Here is a 20,352-nt window from a genome sequence, read left to right as displayed (position 1 = left end):
GAAAAAAAAACACAAGGAAAAAAAGAAGAAATAAACATCCTCTCTTCCTGCTTACTTTACTCTTTTTAATATAACCAAATTTTATGGTTTTATTTTCTTTTGTAAATTCCACCTTTATGTTGGCTTTGCTTGTGTCATACATAACCTGCTCTATTCCGTTTCCAGGAGGGCTTTGCGCCAGATTCCTGCTGCCTAGCACCCAGGGAAGAGGGAGCCTTACTCCTTACCTTGTCAGAATTACTTGAGACTTTTTGACTTACACATTTTATCAAAAAGGAGATCTAATTGTCTGTTGCTTTCCCTTCTGATAAACTCCCAGAATCCTCTATTACCTTTACAGCTCTACAGTGTTAGTTCCACAGATGTACAGAACCTCTGATCCTTATTGCCTTTTTCCCTAAAATGATAAATTTCACTCAGGCTTCTCCAATGACTATGAATATTTCCATTTCTGTATTCACCCAGGAACAAATTTACTTTCTGGAGATGCATAGGCCAGGCATCACTGGGTATGACAGAACTGAAAACATGCATTGAGGATCTCAGTTCAGATAATCAAGCATTTTTAAAACAACTTAGATGATTTCCCTGTGTGTTGTAAACCTATAAAGAATTCAAAGTATTTCAGCAAAAATTGTATTTCTCCAATGAAATCAGCACTAGAGGGATATTTCTTGGAATGGGAAGGGAAGGAATTATCACTATGCTGTAAGGCAAGGGTGGTTTTTTTTGTATAAGCCTTTGCCAAAGGGCCCTACACCACCTCTGGAGAGCAGAGGGAGTAAGGTCACTAATGAGACTAAATTGGTACATGAAGGGCTATAGATGCTAAGTCATCATTTCCCAACAAAATGACATTGCTTTCAAGGTAGCTTCTGTAACCTACTGTCACGGGAATGGAAGACAATTGTCACAGTTCATGAGGAAGGATGCACTCACTAATCTAAGAGTAATACAGCTGGGTCTCCATCAAGTCTTAACAGGGGCTCAGCAGGACAGAGTTCAGCAATTATTAAGCATTGTCATTCCCTCACTAATAGTTCCGCTTAACATTTACAGCAATCAATCACTGCTAATGCAATGATAAAGACACTACAATTAATTTCTGTTTCTCAAAATCACCCTTCCCTGTCACTACCAGAAGTATGCTTCATTAGTAACTGTCTTGATGAACAAAGCAGGGTTGTAATTTAAAGTCACTTTACACCTTTATTAATTTCCCACGTAAATTTACTGGGGCATTTAATGCATTGCCTGGTATCCATTACTGAACCTTATTTATTCCAAGTCTCTCTCTTAGACTAACAGCTGGACACTGGCATTACCAAGTACTATTTAATTGCATAATCTTCTGTTGATGTACTTCAAAATTCAGATGTGAATTTTTGTTCCAGAGTGCAGAAGAAAGGTATTTAGCAATTAGATTAGGGATGAGTGATTAATCTGGATTAACAGTGGTTATTTTATGTATACCTATAATATTACACATAGTTTTTAGACAAAAAGGTTACAGTACTAAATACTTCTGTGAATCCAGTTTTTAACTTCCTGCCTTCAAAATGCTAAACATTTATAGAAGTTGTTTCAACTAGAAAAAATCCAGAGACACAATGAGACACCTTCACCAAAATATTCTGCAGTGTTTTAATAAAGACAATGGAAAGAAATTAATTATTCACACAGACTTTAGGGGGAGTAATTTAGAAAAAAATGAATCAAGAAATCCACCCTTATAATTTCCAGAGAATGTTTCTGATTAGTCACACTTCAATGTCATAAAAAAAAGAAGCATTAGTAATTTCAATTTATAAACTGTTCCAACTCCCTGCTGGATTGGAAACTAATTTATAATATTGTTGAGTAGAACAAAGAAGCAGCAAACAAATCCCACAGCTACTCAAAGGTCTGTGCATCATATGAAGACACAGGGGAAACTGTCAAGAGTTTTCCTTCCTTTCACTTTCTAAATGTTGTCTCACTTAGCTAATAATGAAGTACAGCCATCTTGGGGAAAGCATGGAAAAAGCAAGTCCACTGCTTTTTGTGAACAGATGAACCAGTCAAGCTTTCGTCGCTCCTTTGAACCAAAATTTTATGAAAGCTTTCAGTAGGAGTATTACAGCTCCTCAAGCTATAGGTTGATCATAAAGTACAGGTTAAGGTATGGCATTCAATTTAATACATTAAACAGAATTTGCCAATTTGTGGAGAATAAACTTGGATTTCTTGAACTTCTTTTTCCTAGTGTCAGGCAAATGTTGAAGTGAAAATGAAAATGAAGTTGCAGAGAAAGATAAATCAAAACATGAACCTTCCCATCAATATATGATTCTTGTTTTCTGCCTTGCTGTAGTTAGTTTCATGAACTTTGTTCACGAAAACTGCTCTTTGCAATCTCCAGCACCTGCATGTAATTACAGCCTCAGCTTTAACACATTATCCATAGACTACCAAAGTTCCCTCTATGACCTTGCTGCCACAACAGAACAGCACAGCCTAAAGGACTTTTGCACTTCCCAAATAGTCTATAGAGATATCTTATGCATCTATGTACCTTACACAGCCCTGTTTAGTTTAGGAACTCTAATAAGATCGTGCTACAGCCAAAGATTTTCATACTATCAGTTATTGCTTACCGGCTGTTTTGTCAACAATTAGGGAGACAAAGGCTCTTGCAACTAATCTGAAACAGGGCAAGACTATCTACGCTTCTCTTCCCTTTACACATTTTCCTTTTAAGCAAAGACTCCTCAAAACCTTGCTATTTTGCTCCCATTGGTCACTCTCACTCTTCTCCCACTGTTAAAAATAATAAAATGCAGTCATCTTTCCACAACTGCGTAAATGATCACAGACAAAAAGAAATCCAAGTAAAATCAACATTTTAAGCCAATTTCACACTCCTGATTTGCCATAGCTTTGCCAGGATGAAGTCTAATGAGAGAGACACGGGACTTTTTCTTGGAAAAACTGTGAAGTCAGGAGGGCAGCGACCATGATCCTATTGCTCAATTCATGTGGTAAGAAGCCTTTAATTGTAATTGGTGATTAACAACCCTGAAAATAAGGCTGCTTCATAACTTAGATTTAGATGTGTACACTAAAACACTTGAAACAGATGATGTGGGTGCTCCCCAGGAAGACTTTCTTATTGACAACATGTTTGAAGCTTAGAGAAGCACAACAACTCAGGAGACATTGATTACAAGGAGGAGATTCTTCTGGGTGAGATAACAAAAATTAAAATTCAGCAAGGCAACAAAATGAATACCCCACTATGTGGAGATGAGGTAACTTTTTTGGATGTTTATTACTTAGTGTGGGCAAGTTGTTGTTCTCCAGTGGTCACACTTGCCCCCCTAACCCACGTATTTTTTGTCATGCCATAAGCCATTAAACTATATGTCAGAGATGACATGAAAAATAACAATAAGTTACACTAAGCCCCTGGGGAAAAACTTAGAACTTATCTAGAAAGACAGTTCCCAGGTGGGGATAGACTAGTATATGAACTACCTCCATGCTTTGGGAGAAAGGGTCCTTCGGATCACACAGTGATGAAGATATTCTGTGGTTGCCACGGAAACAGCGCTGACTTATGTTTTGGGGGACTGGAAATGTCTGACGAATAATTGTTAACCTTCCAATTGACCTTCTCACCAGCTCCTGCACATCCACATCGTTTATTTCCTGAAACATAAAGCAAGGGAGAGAATACGCATGAGAGTTAAAATTCAGAAATGTGACGACCAGACTATAAACAAAAAATAAACTGAATGGACCAAGAGGCCTGTGATTGATGCATTGCTATTGCCAAGCTCTGCCACAGCCTCAAAAACAATGTGTGCATGCTCATTAAAACAACTGACAGATCACCCTTAACTGCAACAGTTTAAATTGTACTGTGCCCAAACCTCACCAAATATTTGTAGATGTAATTGAGCCTAGTTGTTCCATTTGGGGTTTTCTCTGCCTCTCCTTTTACCTCTTCTGATCTTTTATTTAAAAAGCATTTCACAGCAACCTTGACAGATAATGTATAAATCAGTGGGAAGTCATACCATGATGTATTCCTGAATGTAGCATTACTCAGGAACTGTGAAGGTACTGACAATTGTTCAGGCCATGAGTATTTATTTCCTACATACAGACTATTAAGAACCTATAAACAATGTGCAAGTTAGAAAACATCATTTACCAAAAGGGCAAAGAAAATGTGTACGATCATTTTAGGTGCGAATGTGCTTGTTTATAGCAAGACCTAATTCAAAACCAGATTTTAATTCCATAAGGTACCTATTAAGGCTTACACAGTGGAACACAGCTCTGCAGACACATATTTTAAAGAAAAAATGACTAAGTAAATACATCAATATGTGAAACATTAAGCTTAAAATATTAAGTTTAAGACAGGCTAGGGAAATCAGAAAAACAGTTCTTTACACAGCATAAATTCCTTCAGTTTGGGAACATGGTGTTTTACACCCTGAAATGATGAGACCCTCAGGGAATGTGTTGTAAGAGGAGCAGGGGCTCACAAGCAACAGCAACTGTCTCCAACCTTCACATAAGAACTTGAACTTTAGTTAAACCTGAGTTTTTTTCTGATGACTCAAATAGGGTCAGCTGGTAGCTTTCAAGTTAATTCTGTGTCTGTATTTTCTGTAAAATAGTAGAAACAATCTAAAATTTTTTCAGTCTTTTTAAACAGAATACATTTTTCATTATGCTGAACTGTTTGTTCGTATTCTGTCTTAATTACAGAGGCTCACGTCCTAAACTTTCTAGACATTTAAAATTGTGAGTGTGCCCCTAGGAAGGGAGGTACTTGAGGAGCTCCTATTAGCAGTCTGCATTTAACATCCCCCTTTCATAAAGCCACAGTTGAGTCAATATTTTAGATTCTATTTGTATATTTATAGCTTTTTACTTTTTGAAGGATACAGCACATCTGTTTTGTTGTACCTGTAAAGAAATGCCATCATCTTTTTCTGCCTTTAGTTTCCTGACTGAGGAGACATGAGGAGATAGATTTGATCTCAAATTGTGGAATCTTTCATGTGAATGGAAATCCAGGTCTTTTGAAAAAACAGCTCTCTAAATGTTAAGACAACTATCCCAGTTATTTTGGATTTTTTGTAGCATCAGTGTAATATTCTTTCATTATTTTGAAGCAACTTCTTTGAGCATACTGGTATTTGTTTATTTTCTTTAAATTTTGGAAGAAAAATATGTGAGATGTAAATTTTAACTTCTATGCTCTTTACTACAGTAAAAGTATTTTATTTGCCTTCACAGATTATCATAGTTTCTGAATTCATCTGTTATCAATGTTCTTTATGAAATATAGATTTTTCTGCAAAGAGAAATAACACATAACATCAGCTGTGTCCAGTGTAATCTCTTGCATTTCTGGTCGATTAATTCTTAATGTACCACAGATAATGGTTTATCTCAGCTTAAGATGCCATCTTTTCATTTAGCCTGTATCATTTCAGTAGCTGCAAGGTAAAAATAAAATTTAAAAAATGCTGCTTTAGCAAAATAAATATCATGTTTCTAAAATACTTTCAATGTAATCATAAAGGAGAGCTCAAGAAACTTCTTATCCTGATTTTAAATTATATCCTTTCTCAGCGGATTTAAAAAGAAGTCTGCCTGGTTTTATTATACACCATGCCTAAACTGTAAACCCAAGATTATTCGATTTGTTCTAATAATGTAAAAACAGATACCTGCATGGTCACATTATGTTGCCAAATATTACTTCAAACAAGATTTTGACTTTCAAATCTTCAAACATTTATCTTTTCTGCCTTAAAAGTGTATTTATGTTCTCTATAGTCAGCATTTTTTGGTGTATTTTAAATAGAGTGTTCTCATTTTAACCTTTAGGTTACTACCTCATATTTTTATACATCACCTGGGAAATAATAACAGAATTCAAACACCAAAGAGATTTTATATGGTTGCCAATGAGGTATATACATCTATAGATTAATGGCAGCTATTATTTCAAATGCTGTGCATTCCACTGATTATATCATAAATTCAGATTTTAGGTTAGCAACAACGCAATGCCATACAAACCCAAATTCAACATTAGTCATTTGCTATGTATTTCTTTGTCATTTTTTTAAATACTTGGCACTGACTGAGTGACAAGCCTTTTATATAATGACTCTCCAATATCATCTCTCATTCTTGAATTTTGGATCTGACTTAAGAAAACTATATAAAGCAACTATTGTATGAGAGGAAACAATTTTCATTTGCACTTCAAAAGAGGATACAGTGTAATGATAAAAGGATGGCAGATGATCTGTTATGCAAGCATCAAATGTCAAAAAAAATAAATTAGAAAGTTGGCCAAGTTGAACTGAGTTGGCACCTGTATAAATTTAGGCTAGGTTATGTGGGGTTGTTTGTGTTGTTGTTTTTGTTTGTTTGATTGATTTGGTTTTTTGTTTTATTTATTTTTTTAATCAGAAGTTCAATATATAGTTCCAAGCCTTTGTTTGTTGGTCTGAACTTGGAATGAAGGGGAGAGTGTCCAGTCACAAATGGAACAAGGATAAAATTAGAGGTACATTTCATCTCAGCAGGCAAATAAATAAGGAAGTAAAGGATGTTTTAAATTAATGACTCTTTAGAGATGAATCAGGAAAAGGGAACTGAAGAGGATCATGAAATATAAAGCAGAGACTCTAGTAGGAAGAAAGAGTATACTGGACACCTAATATATATTGCCATTCAGATTTGTCCCATTATTTTAAGATGAACAGCCCAGGCACAGACTTACTATTCACCACAGAGCAATTGCATCTGTAGTGAGAGACATGGAGGAAAAGAATTTACTTACATACTCCTGCAGTAAGTCCCAAAGAAAGGCAGCAATAGGATTTCTCATGGAAACAACTTAGTTTTGGGCCAAGAGGATGACTCCAGTATTTATAATATACTTGACTTGCTCTATTTTCCAGTGCATGCCAGCATTTCATCACATGAAATCATGACACTAAGAGAGGAGAGTGTCCCTTCCTTTTCCAAAAGCCAGCACCAGTGAGCACAGGGCAGAGTAGGAAAGGGTAGCAACTGCACACCCTCTTGAGGCCTCTGGGCTGCCACTGCCATGCCACAGCATATTTGTGCTGTGTCCTTCCTGAATTTCTCAGTACTTTCCAAAGAGTTGCAGGAAAGGCATGACTAGATGAAGCTCCTAAACAAGTAAAGGGAGATCTTGAACTGCATGATCACTTGCTTCATTATATCTCCCTTAAGTTTCTTAGACTCTGAAGATGAGGATCAATAAAACCTGATTTGACAAGGAGAAATCAAATTTTAGCTTTCATAGAGAAAACAATGAAAGAGGTTGGAGAAAGCAGGGTTCAGTCTGTCAGTCCATTAGCTCTCACTAAAGCCAAGAGCTGGCAGCTTTGTTGCCCACCTGTTCCAATGAGAGTGTCACTGGGCCCACCAACCCACTGGAAAATGTAAGGGTTCAGATGAAGCTCTAATGCTACTATTAAATCATTATCCATATGAAAATATAGAATTATGTGTTGTCCTGGTACTGAGCTGTGATTTTAGGACCTGATCTAACCGCTCAAGTTTAAAACACAATTATGCTCTATGGTCTTCTTTATGGTGGAGTGCATTGGGCTGAAACACAGTGGAAAAAGTTGAATACATAGGCCAAAGATCAACCCTCTCCAAGAAAAATCATATTCCATCAAAAAATAGTCCTTCATTACAGCCTTACAGGTTCCCCAGTCCTCTCATGTGCTGTGATGAGCAAACTTGTTGGATCTTTTTCCATAAGCTGGTCTTTAAAAGAGTTTGGAGGTTGTTTTTTCTTTCTTTCCTCAAAGGAGAATTTTCAGACTCTGATGCCTGATAATTAGAAACCTTTTACCAACTTTTGACCTCAGTTTACTCATGGACAAATTGAAGCCATTTGTTCTTGTGTCAACCTTGTCCTCTAGCCCTTGACAATGATGCATTTATTCACACTCTGTATGTGTTTATAAACAGAGAGTACATCCTCTTCCAGTCTTTATTTTCATAGGCTAATCAAGGCAACCTTTCCAGTCGCTTCTCACACAAATCAGCTTTTCTGTGCACTCATTCTATTCTAATTCTAACAGAGCTGGTCATAATTCTGCACATTATTGCATATGAAATCCAACCAATCCTTTGTAAAGTAGCATTAATAGTTTCACCTCCTTTATGGTAACTGTAGGCAATAGAAAGGGTTTGGGGCTGTCCTTGAGTAAACAATAGTAATAACACAAGTGGTGGCAGCCTTGAGTGTGGTAAGACAATAGCAAGATAACACTGAAAGTTTTAGCAAAGGAAAATGCTCAAGATAGACATGACATAAAATGAAAAAGGACATTTATTTCATTTTAAAAAAGGAAAGGAAAGCAATGAAAATCATACAAATGCCCCTCCTTCAGTCCCTCTAAATAAAATGACACTTGTGATTTAAGAGTCATAGAAGAAATATAATTTTTCTACCCTGGGATTTTTGAAACTATATTTACTATTATGCAGAGGAAATGAAGCAAGCAAGGCAGACAGACAGAGGGAGGGAGTGTGAGAAATCCATTTTCACATTCTGTTAAGACAGACTAGTGATCATGACTACATTCAAATCTATGATTCCTGCAAATTTTAAATAAAGAACTGCAACATCTGCTTTAAGGCCCTGAAGAAATAGCAACACTTATTTGGAGACTCAGCTGACTATAATGATCAGGAGAGATTTGCATTATTTGCTAAGGACTAATATGATGCATTATGTTTTAGTAAATTATGAAGTCATTTTATGGGAAAAAACCCCCTTCTCCCACACATACATTTCCTTTCTGATACAAAGTCTTCAAGAAAATTTGCTGTATGACATAAAGTAGCAAGTAATGGGGCAATAAAAATTTAGGAACTCTTTGCAGGCATTATAGCATTAAGAGTAAGCAATTAAGTTAACAGATGTTCCCTCACAGAGCCTAAGCAGATTCCTGATCACAAAACTGAAGGTGGTATTTTCTCTTGTATTACTATAGTCGGTAAGTATGTTATATTCCCTTGGCACAGTGATGGAAAAAGGAAAGACAATTCCAGCTTATTTTGGTATCTCAATGCAAGGAATTATTTGATTCATATGTAGAATTTGCAAAACAATGCATTTTCAATGTAATGCATCATCTTAGAATTTGAAATTAGGAGGCTAGAGATGCAGTGCTACAGTTAGTTCACAGTCTGACTTGGCCAATATAGGCACTCAAACACATGTCTAAATTGTCACAGAAGATTCATACAAGCAACAAGCAGAGCTCTGAGATCATTTCACAGTCATATGGAAATACTGTGGTCATGAACAGGCAATGCACAGCCATCCCCAACAGACTAGGATATAAGATGGCTGTTTTACATACCACAGAGTAAGGGGCCTGCTCATCACTGCATTCCAAATCTTGCACTGCCAAATGGAGCCATTTAAGCCTTGTTTTTGAACTGGCAAAATGTTGCAAAAAGCAAGTGATCTTACATACATTTATCATTCAAGAAATATGTAAATTTCTGTTGTAATTTGAACATAATTATAAGCAAAAATTAGGCAAAACAGAATTCTTTCCATACTATTATCTACCAATCTTATTTATTGCTAATCCTATTTCTGTGTGTGCAAAATATTGAGATTATTAGTATTTTTAAACAAAGTTTGAAAGTATTTAAGTGAGAATATGGATTTAGGTCCAGAAGCAGATTAATCTGAGATAGCACTAAACATATTCATTTTCTCCAAAACTGAGTGAGATATAGATATTTTATTGACTATAATTTAAAGCACAGTATTCCAGAATTACTTAATCATGGCTTTCACCTATTTCACACACAAGACTATAAAAAGAAAAAGGGATCATGTATGTTTCTCCGGTGTCCAGTCTTACTGATACAGAGAACAGCTTTATATTCAGCTAATGGTGTCTTTCAAATCCTACATTTTAACTAAAGAGTAGAGAAAAACATTGTAGTTCAAGATTCCAAGTGAATTCTAATTTAATCTGATGTGGAAAAAAAAACCATATATGTTGTTCACATGACTGCCTGTAGATTAAAGCTGGATTCTCAGCCAGCAAGGCTCCATTCAGTGCTGAAAAACACACACAATACTGGTCAGGAGCAATGCAGGGTCCAAACTAAAAATTTATGCTGGACTTGGTTTGCTGTCACAGTATTTTTGGGACCTTTTTTTTTTCCAGGGAAAACTGGCTAAAAATCTACTAGTTTTGCACAGTATACTAATGAAAATCTAGTAAGTAAGTATGAAAATAGAAGTGTATACAGTAAATCCAGATAGTAGACCCGGAATTTATACACAGTTTCTCAAACCCATCTTATATTCAGACTGGATGTGGCACTTAGTGCCATGATCTAGTAATCAAAGTGGGGTTGGACTTGATGATCTCGGAGGTCTCTTCCAATCCAGCTGATTCTTTGATTCTTTCCTGAGAATATTCAGGAGTTGGCATGATCCACATGGTAGAGGAGAGTTACTTACTCAGAGAATCCAGCTATTCTGGACCTAAATTGTTTTTCAAAAGGCAGCCCTCCCTCCCCCTGAATACTGTCAACTCTAAGAACTCTCTTGTTCAAGGTTTTATATGAAAAACTACTTCACATATTGACTTGTCATATTTTAGCTAGCAAACTTTCACGGAAGAACTTATTTCACAGCTTAAAAACAGGATCTCAGTTTAAATTTCTTTTTTCCCTTTATGAACATTCACATATGACCTGACCCAGAAGACTACCAAAAAGCCTTCCAGTAATATCAACTGGTTTGGATATCAACCATTAAGGAATTCTTAGGGAATTCAAAAAGGAAAGGGAAATATGGGATTTTATTAGTATTATTTTGATTATTGAGAAATAAATCATTAAAATATAAATAAAATTCAAGAAGGCCACTTAAAAGATTACACACAAAAAAGAAAAAGACCTTAAAAAGATCCTGTAAAAACAGTCAGCTGAAATGTGAAATCTCCAGATATTCAGAAGCAAAGGGTTTTTTTCATTTTCTTTTCCATTTATTCATTCAGGGACTTCCGTTTAGAACAGGCAAGACAAAAAAGCAAAGTCCAAGAACTTGTCATTCTACTTTTAATAAGCAACAACTACTTCCCTCAGTGGGCTTGAACTTTGTCATAGCTACTGCTTCCTGTTGGCAAAGTGAGAATCAGCATGAATATTGTCAGCAAGCCTGAAAACAGGATTCATGGTTCACAACAATGTTCACTTGACAGTTACCTCATTTATAATGATCCAGTGACAGTCAAAAGCAACCAAATTAGTCTCCACGACCTGAAATAGAGAACAAACCAGCTATCAGTCAGCTTATTGTGAAAGCCAGAATAAAAATAAAAGGATGCCCTCTGCAAATGACAAAAACCAAAGCACATGCTCTCTAGGACTTTTCCTATTGAATTGAGGACAGAGAACCTTTAGCACGATTCTGCAGAAGCATTTGTGTTATTGTTTGACTTGCCAATTAAACTTAGAAAACACATTTCATTGCTGGAATCACAGAAAAGATGTTTCAGCTGACTGAAAAGCAAATGAAAACATTTTTGCCTTAGTATTGTGTGTTGAGAGGAAGCAACAGAGAGGAAGGAAGAAAACAAATATCAAGTAACTCTTGTCAGATTTCTGTATTTTCTGCATCTAAGGCCTTTCCAGTGTATACCCACCCTGGAAGCCTATGAATTGAAAAAAAACCCAACAAAACAAACCCAAACAAAAAAAAATCCACACCACAAATTCTAGAGGTCATGTCAGTGCAAATAGCAGGATTGAAAGTCTTCTCCTGAGAAAGAGGGTTATCACAGGGATGATGTTTGATACCCTGTCCCAGGTTCCATGCACAGAAGGTGTCTCACCCTCCTCTCATGCATCTTCTTTCCTTTGCTGAAAATTATTCCAGGATCTGTCCTTATGCTAGACTGAACTTGTGCTTCCTAACTCATCTTTCACTCAGTCTGTTTCCTTCTTGAATCCACTACAATTCTGTGGCAAGTCATATCTGAATCAACTTTGCAGTGGAAACAAAGAGGGTAAAAATACATTTCTTCTGCTTTATTAGTTAGGAAAGAAATCATTGACAGAAGGGAGATGAGAAATAAACTATAGAAAAGGCTGGACAGCTCTAATTTCTTTTCTTCTTTTTTTTTTTCTTAAAGAAATTAAATTAGCATTAACATGGAAACTTTTATAACCAAATTAATCCCATTTTATTATATAGTAACTATGCTTATCTTGATTCACAATTGAAAACTACTGGATACTTAAAACTGTATTGAATCCCTGGGAAGAAAAAAAAATATAAAAACAGAAACAGGGTTTGGAACTTAAAATGTTTAATGACTAGTGCTGGGCTGTTACTATTTGAACCATTGCACAGCAGTCACGTTTGTCTTTTAATGATGACCAGCACAAATAGCATTTGTCAAGGATGATGGCGATTTATACTGTGTGATGTCCAAAGGAGAACAATTTAACTGGCCACAAATCTTAAGAGCAGAAAAAGACTCCATACTGACAACCTTCATTATTAATTCAAAAGCTGTTAGAACTGGGGTCTCTGCTTGTTTAGCAGAATGATAGGCAAGACTGGAAATTCCGACCTGGACAGACTGGGGGGTGGGGGGGAAGGAAGAATGGCAGTATATGAACTGACTTCACATTTGAAACTCTCACAGCACCGATAAGAAATGATGGGGAATGAAAGCCATAGCTGCTAATCTGCTTCTGGAAAATTTCAATATTATTAGCAGTAGGAATCAGGGTCCTCACTTTATGAGGAATTGAGACTCACTGTTCAACAACAGCATTATATTTTCTTGTGTTGTTTTGCCATTTTCTCTCATTCTCCACTGTAGGTGTTCACACAGCACATACTAAAGAACAGGATAGAAACTGAGTAACTGTGATGGGAGGCACCACAACAGACAGTATGCTTGAACTTGAGCATGGCTGTTCTTGTCAGATCTCTCATATCAAACCAGTTGGAAGACAAATGCACTCAGGAACCAAAACTGAAAGGTTAAAAGTGGACAGAATAGTAACAGAGTTCTGAAGGGAGCATTTGCTCCTTATATAAAGTTCCAAAGCATAGAAAGTTTATCCCATTTACAAAATAAGCTATGCCATTTCAATTTTCCATAAAACAGAACAAATCAAAGCCTTACTGAAGCAGAACCAATTCTGCTAGTCAATCTACATACAGTTCTGCTGAAAGCAAACAGAATAACAAAAAAACATAAAAAGAAAAAAAAGGCAGTACAGTTGACATATTTCCTGGTTGCTTGTCAGGTTCCTAGCAACTTTGTCCCTCCTAACTTTTGGCTCCAAGATGTCCTGCTGGGAATGTCTGCCCTGCTGTAACTACTCTGCTCAAGATGAGGTCTCACAAGTTTTCTCTGGCTCCGAGGCAGCCTGCCAGAGTGACACCCTTGAGTCAAGTCTCCCAGCGGTATTAGAGAAATTACAAAGATAATTATGTTCCAGAAAGGGCTCCTAAGCTCTTTCCCTGCTTCAAAATGGCACTCAACTGAAAATTCAGAAGGAAGAAATCCACAAAATGAAAATTCACATTTTCTGTTCAATTTTTAGTAAAGTGTTAAAGGTGGGCTAAATCACTTCTTTGTGCTGGGAGCTTCAGCTGATCAGACTTTAATGCATTTTATCTTTCATTAAAACTTTGGTTTCAGTTCATTTAGTTTCCCTATAAATATTTGGTTTCAAGTATCTACCTTGCCCATGCTGTCAGATTTCAATTAGACATTTTCAACAGAATACGATTCTAAGTGTCACAGGTTTTATTATATACAGCTCGCAGTCAGTCTCTGAAAGAGGCTGACTAGTCTCACAAGTCACTGTCATTATTTCAAACAGCTCAGGCTACCTGAGACAGATTTATTCACAATTTGCCAAAAACAAGACGAAATGTGCCCTTTTTTAGTTACAGTTGAAACTCCTCAGCAGAAAGATCATGTTTTATCCATTAAAGTTTCTGCATTCATGAATCTACTTAATATGAAAAACATTTTCAAAAAGCTTATGTCAAATTGAGATGAACTTGTAGTGCATTCAGAGACACTCAAACTAATATATTCTAAGTTTAGATGGGCTACAAATAGCCCCTGATTTATAAATTGACTTCTCCTTCGTCTGCCAGAAGCTGCTTTTTGGCATTTACCTTAGCCCATCCATGCAAAGCTTGTTGCCCACAGAGATGACTGATCATGCCCTGATAAAGTTGCTAGGTTTTGTTTGGTTGGCTTTTTACATTTTATTTGGTGAATTATAGATTTCCATCTGAACTAGGACTCAACGTTTGACTGGGATTTCAAGGCCATCTTTTCATGCTTGGGTAATCCAGTCTTCGTCACAGTGACGTCATTCACAAAAGCACTGTTCATTTCAGCAGCATCAAGGTGCTGCATCTTAGTCCCTTCCCTCTTAGCATCTCCTCTGACAGTATGGCCTTTATTGTACATTTAGTTGACTTTAAGGTTGGCAATGCACATTCTACGTCTGTAAGAATTGCAGGGCACTATAATGTTATCATCATCATTAACAGCCTTCCAACAGTTTCCAATTATTGTCTTATGTTTTTCAGTGCAGTAGAATGCACTTGCACATCCACTGTTTTATAAGAAATAGATAAATATTATGTAAACCTTCAGTTTTGATGCTTGAAGGAAAAAGTCACTTTATCCCAAAGATTCCTTCAAACACTAAGAGAGTAATCATATGCATAATCTCACAGTCAGAAGATTATCTCAGTCAGCAGCTATTAAGACTGTATTAAATAAGATAAAAACCTCCCAGAACTATCTAAAGCCACCAGCAACACAAGTTAGATGCAGTTCTCAGTAAAGCAAGTCATTCCTTGCACACAGCAGGTCTTTACAGTCATGACACAATGTTCCAGAATGACCTTGTCTATCTACTGTCTGCCATTCTGTTTACTTTAAAAAGCCACTACATTTTCACTTGGAAAGGATGATAACAAATAAGATTAAAGGATAAAAAAACAAAACAAAAAGAGCAGAGCTGAGTCTGCATAAAACTGCACATATAGCACAGCTGCAACAGAAGTATATAATGCAGTTGGGTAGAATGTTTCTATGACTAATATGTTCAGAATGATAAAACCCATATTTGTTATCTGAGTGATGATCTTTTTCTGGTTGAAATTCACATCTGCATGCATATCAACTGAGCCAGCATGAATTTGTGTTCTGTGCCAGGGAAAAATGTATGTACAGAATAATGCTTGCAAAGGCATTAGGGCAGTAATGAAAAAGAAATCTGAAATCCTGCATATTAGAAGAAATAAAACAATTTGATAGGGACATGTAGGGGGCAGGGGCTGCAAGACCCCAAGCATTTGAGTACATTGCAAGTTCCAGATTTATCTGCTGCTTCTGCTGGATCTGTGGCAGGAAGCAGCATGGTTCCCTATTGAAAGTTAGGGACAGATTGGAAATTTCCATACAAGACAGAAGGCAGGTGAACCTATTGTTTATGCAAATCTCCTCAAGCTAAAACAGAGAAAAACTAGAGTGCACATTCATAATGAGGGCTGGACCTCAAAATTCTCCACAGATACTAAATAGAGGAGAGCTGAAACTTTCCAAATAAAAAAACAAAACACAATAAAAAACCCCAAAACACCAAAACCAAAAAACCAAACCACAACATGAAAGGGACCTTGGGGTACTAATTGACAGGAAGCTCAATATGAGTCAACAGTGTGCCCAGATGGCCAAGAAGGCCAATGGGATCCTGGCCTGTATCAAAAATAGCGTGGCCAGCAGGACCAGGGAAGTGATCCTTCCCCTGTACTCTGCGTTGGTGAGGCCACACCTTGAGTACTGTGTTCAGTTCTGGGCCCCTCAGTTCAGAAAGGATATTGAGGTGCTGGAGCGAGTCCAGAGAAGAGCAACAAGGCTGGTGAAGGGACTGGAGCACAAGTCCTATGGGGAGAAGCTGAGGGAGCTGGGGTTGTTTAGCCTGGAGAAGAGGAGGCTCAGAGGTGACCTCATCACTGTCTGTAACTACCTGAAGGGAAGTTCTAGCCAGGTGGGGGCTGGTCTCTTCTCCCAGGCACTCAGCAATAGGACAAGGGGGCACGGGCTTAAGCTCTGCCAGGGGAAATTTAAGTTGGATATCAGAAAAAAATTCTTTCCAGAGAGAGTAATCAGGCACTGCAATAGGCTGCCCAGAGAGGTGGTGGATTCACCATCCCTGGAGATTTTTAAAGGCAGATTAGACGTGGCGCTGAGTGCCATGATCTAGTAAATGGACTAGAGTTGGACCAAGGGTTGGACTCAATGATCTTGGAGGTCTTTTCCAATCCAATTGATTCTATGATTCTATATATTTAGCAAATTCATTTTACACTTCCTTAGGGGAAATCATACAAGAATTCAGTTGTGGGTTAGTAAACCCACAAATGATGGGTCAAGGTAGAAATCCCTCTAAAGCTAAGCATAGCCACTAGCTGGGAGAGCATTAGGAGACAGCATCATTTGCACCTACCCTGCTCTCACTGCTCCCTTAGGCACCTGAGCCACTTTTGGGGGTAAGACACTGAAATAGTCTTTGGTCCAACCCAAGATAGCTGCTTTTGTGCTTCTAAATATTCATTACTTTCTCAGTTGTGATGAATCAGATTGCCAATAGCTAAAGGAAGCAGAAATTTATTAATTCTGTACCAACTTTTGTGCATTTCTGGCTGGTTTTATTTACTGAAAGGGGAAATATTTGAAACAATCCCCAAAAAAGCATTTTGTGCTTTTGAGATGCCATTTCTTCTGTGACACTGAGTACCTCCACTGTGCAGGAACACACTTAAGCAGAACTCCAAGATGAACTGGGGAGCTGCATTTCTATCTAATGCCCATAGCAACTGACACATGCCTGTCTCAGACAACAAAATCAGTGTCAGAGAGCAAGCAAAGGACAGCCTATTAACAAGCACCTTCAGACAACATTTTTTTCTGAATGCAGCATACTTTAATCTATAGAATATTAGTATGTGATTATTTATAATGCTACATTACATAATTCTCTACTACTATCAAAGCAGCAAGTTAGCAGGCCAGTTCTGAAACAGAGTTAATGAAATTGTGGAAAAGCTGAAAATCACTATCTACTCACTCAGCCACTGCTCAGACTTAGAGTTCACACTGAAGTATTTGAAAACATTGTGTCATTAGTTGCCTAAATCCTGCAGCAAAGGCTACAGCCTGTCAAGTACGCAGTGCCATTCATACACAGACATAGAAATCCATAGCAATAGATATAAAAGAACATTCTTAACATCTTTGTAACTTTAGAAATGTGTTCATGTCAAACTCCAGCAGTTCTCCTAACACCCTATTAAAATAAATCAAACTTATGCTTCACAAGGAAGGTGTTTCACTTAGTCAAACACAGATGCTATTGAACTGATGAGCACAAGAACATGGATGAAGCAGAAACTAATTTTCTTTTTCTAAAGAATTCAACTACACACTGAGGGAGATTTTGCAGAGAGCAGAAAAACACTGTCAAGATGACAAGTGATGAGCAAGGACAAATCATCTGTCATTGGCAGTAACTGCAGAACTTCTGAATCTTTGAAAGACCCTGACAATTTATCACAGCTATTTCTATTGTTCACACTCAAACCTTCAAATGGCCTAAATGCAAGACAATCTAAAGCAAATAGAGCAGTAGTAGTGGGAGCTTGCAAGCTTTTCCCATGTGCAATAGGAAGCAAGAAAGTAAAAGTTTCTCAACACAAAGAACATGTAATTTAATGGAAAATGACATCAAAAGTTCTTTATATCACTTCTTTATAGACAGGGGCTCACAGGTGGGGGCCAAAACTGCAAGATACAGATCATAACCCTACAAAGGAAACACAGGAAAACTGTTCTGCATTTTCAAAATTCACTGCCACACACCTGAAACTAGTCAGACAAGCTTTGCAGTCACCTAATGAGCAATAATGTTGCCTATATGAAAAGATCCTTACAGGGTAAGGCCACCTCAAGTATCTTCTGTTGGAAACACAGGAGAGAGCTCCTGGGCTCCAGTTTTACCTTTGTTACAGCTGGGGCTGTTCTTCAACAAGCCACCCAGATGCCATGACTCATTTCTCAAAATGTTGAAGAAAAGTGTCTCCAACTAGAGCTAGTCTTGCTGTTCATTTTCTGCTCCACCAGGAGCTGCAGTATTGACTATGAATCTCTTTCTGCTGGGCCACCACAGAGAAAACCATATTTTCCATTTGATTTTTCACAAAAGCCAACAGATGGCACTGCATAATCCATGTTTCTGGAAATGGCTAATACTGAAATAATTTAGAAAGAGATTTAGAAATTTCATTTTCCTGAGAGTTGGGCTAGGACATCATCTCCCTGATAACATTTTCCAAACATCATTTGTCTACAATGTCTCATTTATGTGGTCTTGGAATCTGAACTGCACTCTTCCAGCTAGAAGACTGATAAAATGTTTTCATCCAATACCTCTAGATGTATTGCCCATGTCTTTTCATAGATCAGCCTCTTGGAGTCCCCACTGCTGTTTTATAGGTGAACACATGCCTTAACCTTTTTTTCTCTCCTAAGGACACAGCAATTTGCTGGTCACTAAGATATCAATCTCCCAGTAAACATATAAAAGACAGGAAGCCACTGTTCCTCCCCAAAAAGACAACCTGACCCAAAACTCAACAGCCAATCAAATAAAAAAGTCAGAGGATATTTCTTCATATTTCCTTTAACTAAAGAGATATGATTTGACTAATTTGAGCACCTGGAGCAATCTCCCATAGTACAGATGACCCTTCAAGCACTGGTATGCAAAGCAAAATATGAATGTTAAATATCATTAAATAGTTAATGTACTGGTAGTACCAAGAAAGTTAAGTGATGAACTAAAGATTATTTTAACTCACCTGAGGTTTAGGAAGGTAACATCATGGAGTTGTACTATTTCCTGTTTTGTACTATGTTAAACACTAGAGGACTTGTTCATGAAAATCCTCCAAGTTTTCTTGTTTTTAGTTTTCTTTTTTATTTCAAGCTGCTAGTTCATTAACCCACCACCATTTTATCAGTCTATCTGTACCATTTCTTCCTGCTGATCCCACAGCAAGATCCTTCTGAGTCTCTACTCTTAGCCTTTGAGCTTCTCAGTAGGGAAATCAGTTGCTGATTTATAAAGCTCATTCTTGCACACCAGAAACTAAAGCTCATAAAAATCTCTCATCACCGAAGGCAGTATTTTTGGAATCTAATTTTAATCTCTACCCATTTCCACTCTTGAGAGACAAAAATCCCCCAAACACACATGGCAATACTTATTTTTATTCTTTGGGAGAATCATCTCTTTCTAGGATTCCTATCCCTGGTGTTCTTCCTAAACAAAAACAAAAACCCCCAAAACTAAACCAAACCAAAAAAAAAAACAACAAAAAACCAAAAACACTGGGTGAATCCTCATGGAGAAATCTCTGGGTCACCAGTCATTTATTTACCAAGGATTAGGAAGCAAGGTTCAACTGCATTTTGGGGGGGAAAATTGTCTTCTAGTCTCCTCCTAAGAATGGGTGATACAGCTGACATGGCTTCATTTGCTTGTCTCATGAAAATGCATTTCTTTAAAAAGAAGCACTTGATCAATTTTCCACTTTTTCAGATTTACTTCAAAAGATTACACTTTTTAATTAACTAATTAATTAGTTTTATATTGACTTGGCTTGCCATCCTAACTGCATTTGAAACAAGTCAAGCTTCAGGGATGACATTATCTCTCTTTTCCAAAGATTTTGAGATGGAGGCAGTTCAAATCAAAAAATCACCTCATGCTACAGAAAAGAAGTCAACAGTTCAATGTTCAATAAAAGTAAATAAACACAGCATTAACACTTTAGCAAGTTTGACCATAGGCTCGTAATGAAAACATATTCTGTCTGGTAGAAATAGCCATTTTAAATTATTAATTTCCGTAATCAGTGAGAAAGGTTAATAATGTGTTTATTTTACAGGAATCCAAACCCATGCATCCTCCTCTGAGGAGCTCAGCCCGTATCTTTAAAACAATAAGTAATTTAAATGCCTGCTATTAAGGATTATTTTATTCTTACAGACAGTTTTTCTATTTCCAAATATATGTTGTGAATTATATTCTGATTATACTTGTGAAAAGTGTTTGTAATATTCATTCTGGGGGTGGGGGGAAACAAACCACACCAAACCACCACAGGTTTGTTCTAGAACTACTTGG

At 37.1% G+C, this 20,352-nt stretch overlaps 1 protein-coding gene across 2 annotated transcripts in view; it reads right to left on the bottom strand.

Annotated features, from left to right (window-relative positions):
- The window catches only part of GRID2 (glutamate ionotropic receptor delta type subunit 2), a 712,351-nt gene that overhangs the window by 224,968 nt on the left and 467,031 nt on the right, over positions 1 to 20,352 (bottom strand). For both annotated transcript variants that reach the window (XM_071555860.1, XM_071555861.1), the window contains exons 5-6: positions 11,314 to 11,367; positions 3,517 to 3,690 (exon numbers count right to left, since the gene is read on the bottom strand). In XM_071555860.1, the coding sequence (XP_071411961.1) occupies positions 3,517 to 3,690; positions 11,314 to 11,367 (228 nt within the window). The remainder of the gene's footprint in view (positions 1 to 3,516; positions 3,691 to 11,313; positions 11,368 to 20,352) is intronic.

Source organism: Pithys albifrons, chromosome 5, assembly GCF_047495875.1.
Source record: "Pithys albifrons albifrons isolate INPA30051 chromosome 5, PitAlb_v1, whole genome shotgun sequence".
In the NCBI taxonomy this organism is placed as follows: Eukaryota; Metazoa; Chordata; class Aves; order Passeriformes; family Thamnophilidae; genus Pithys; species Pithys albifrons.
Note: the sequence above shows the minus strand (reverse complement) of the source record. Positions and strands in the feature narration are given on the sequence as shown.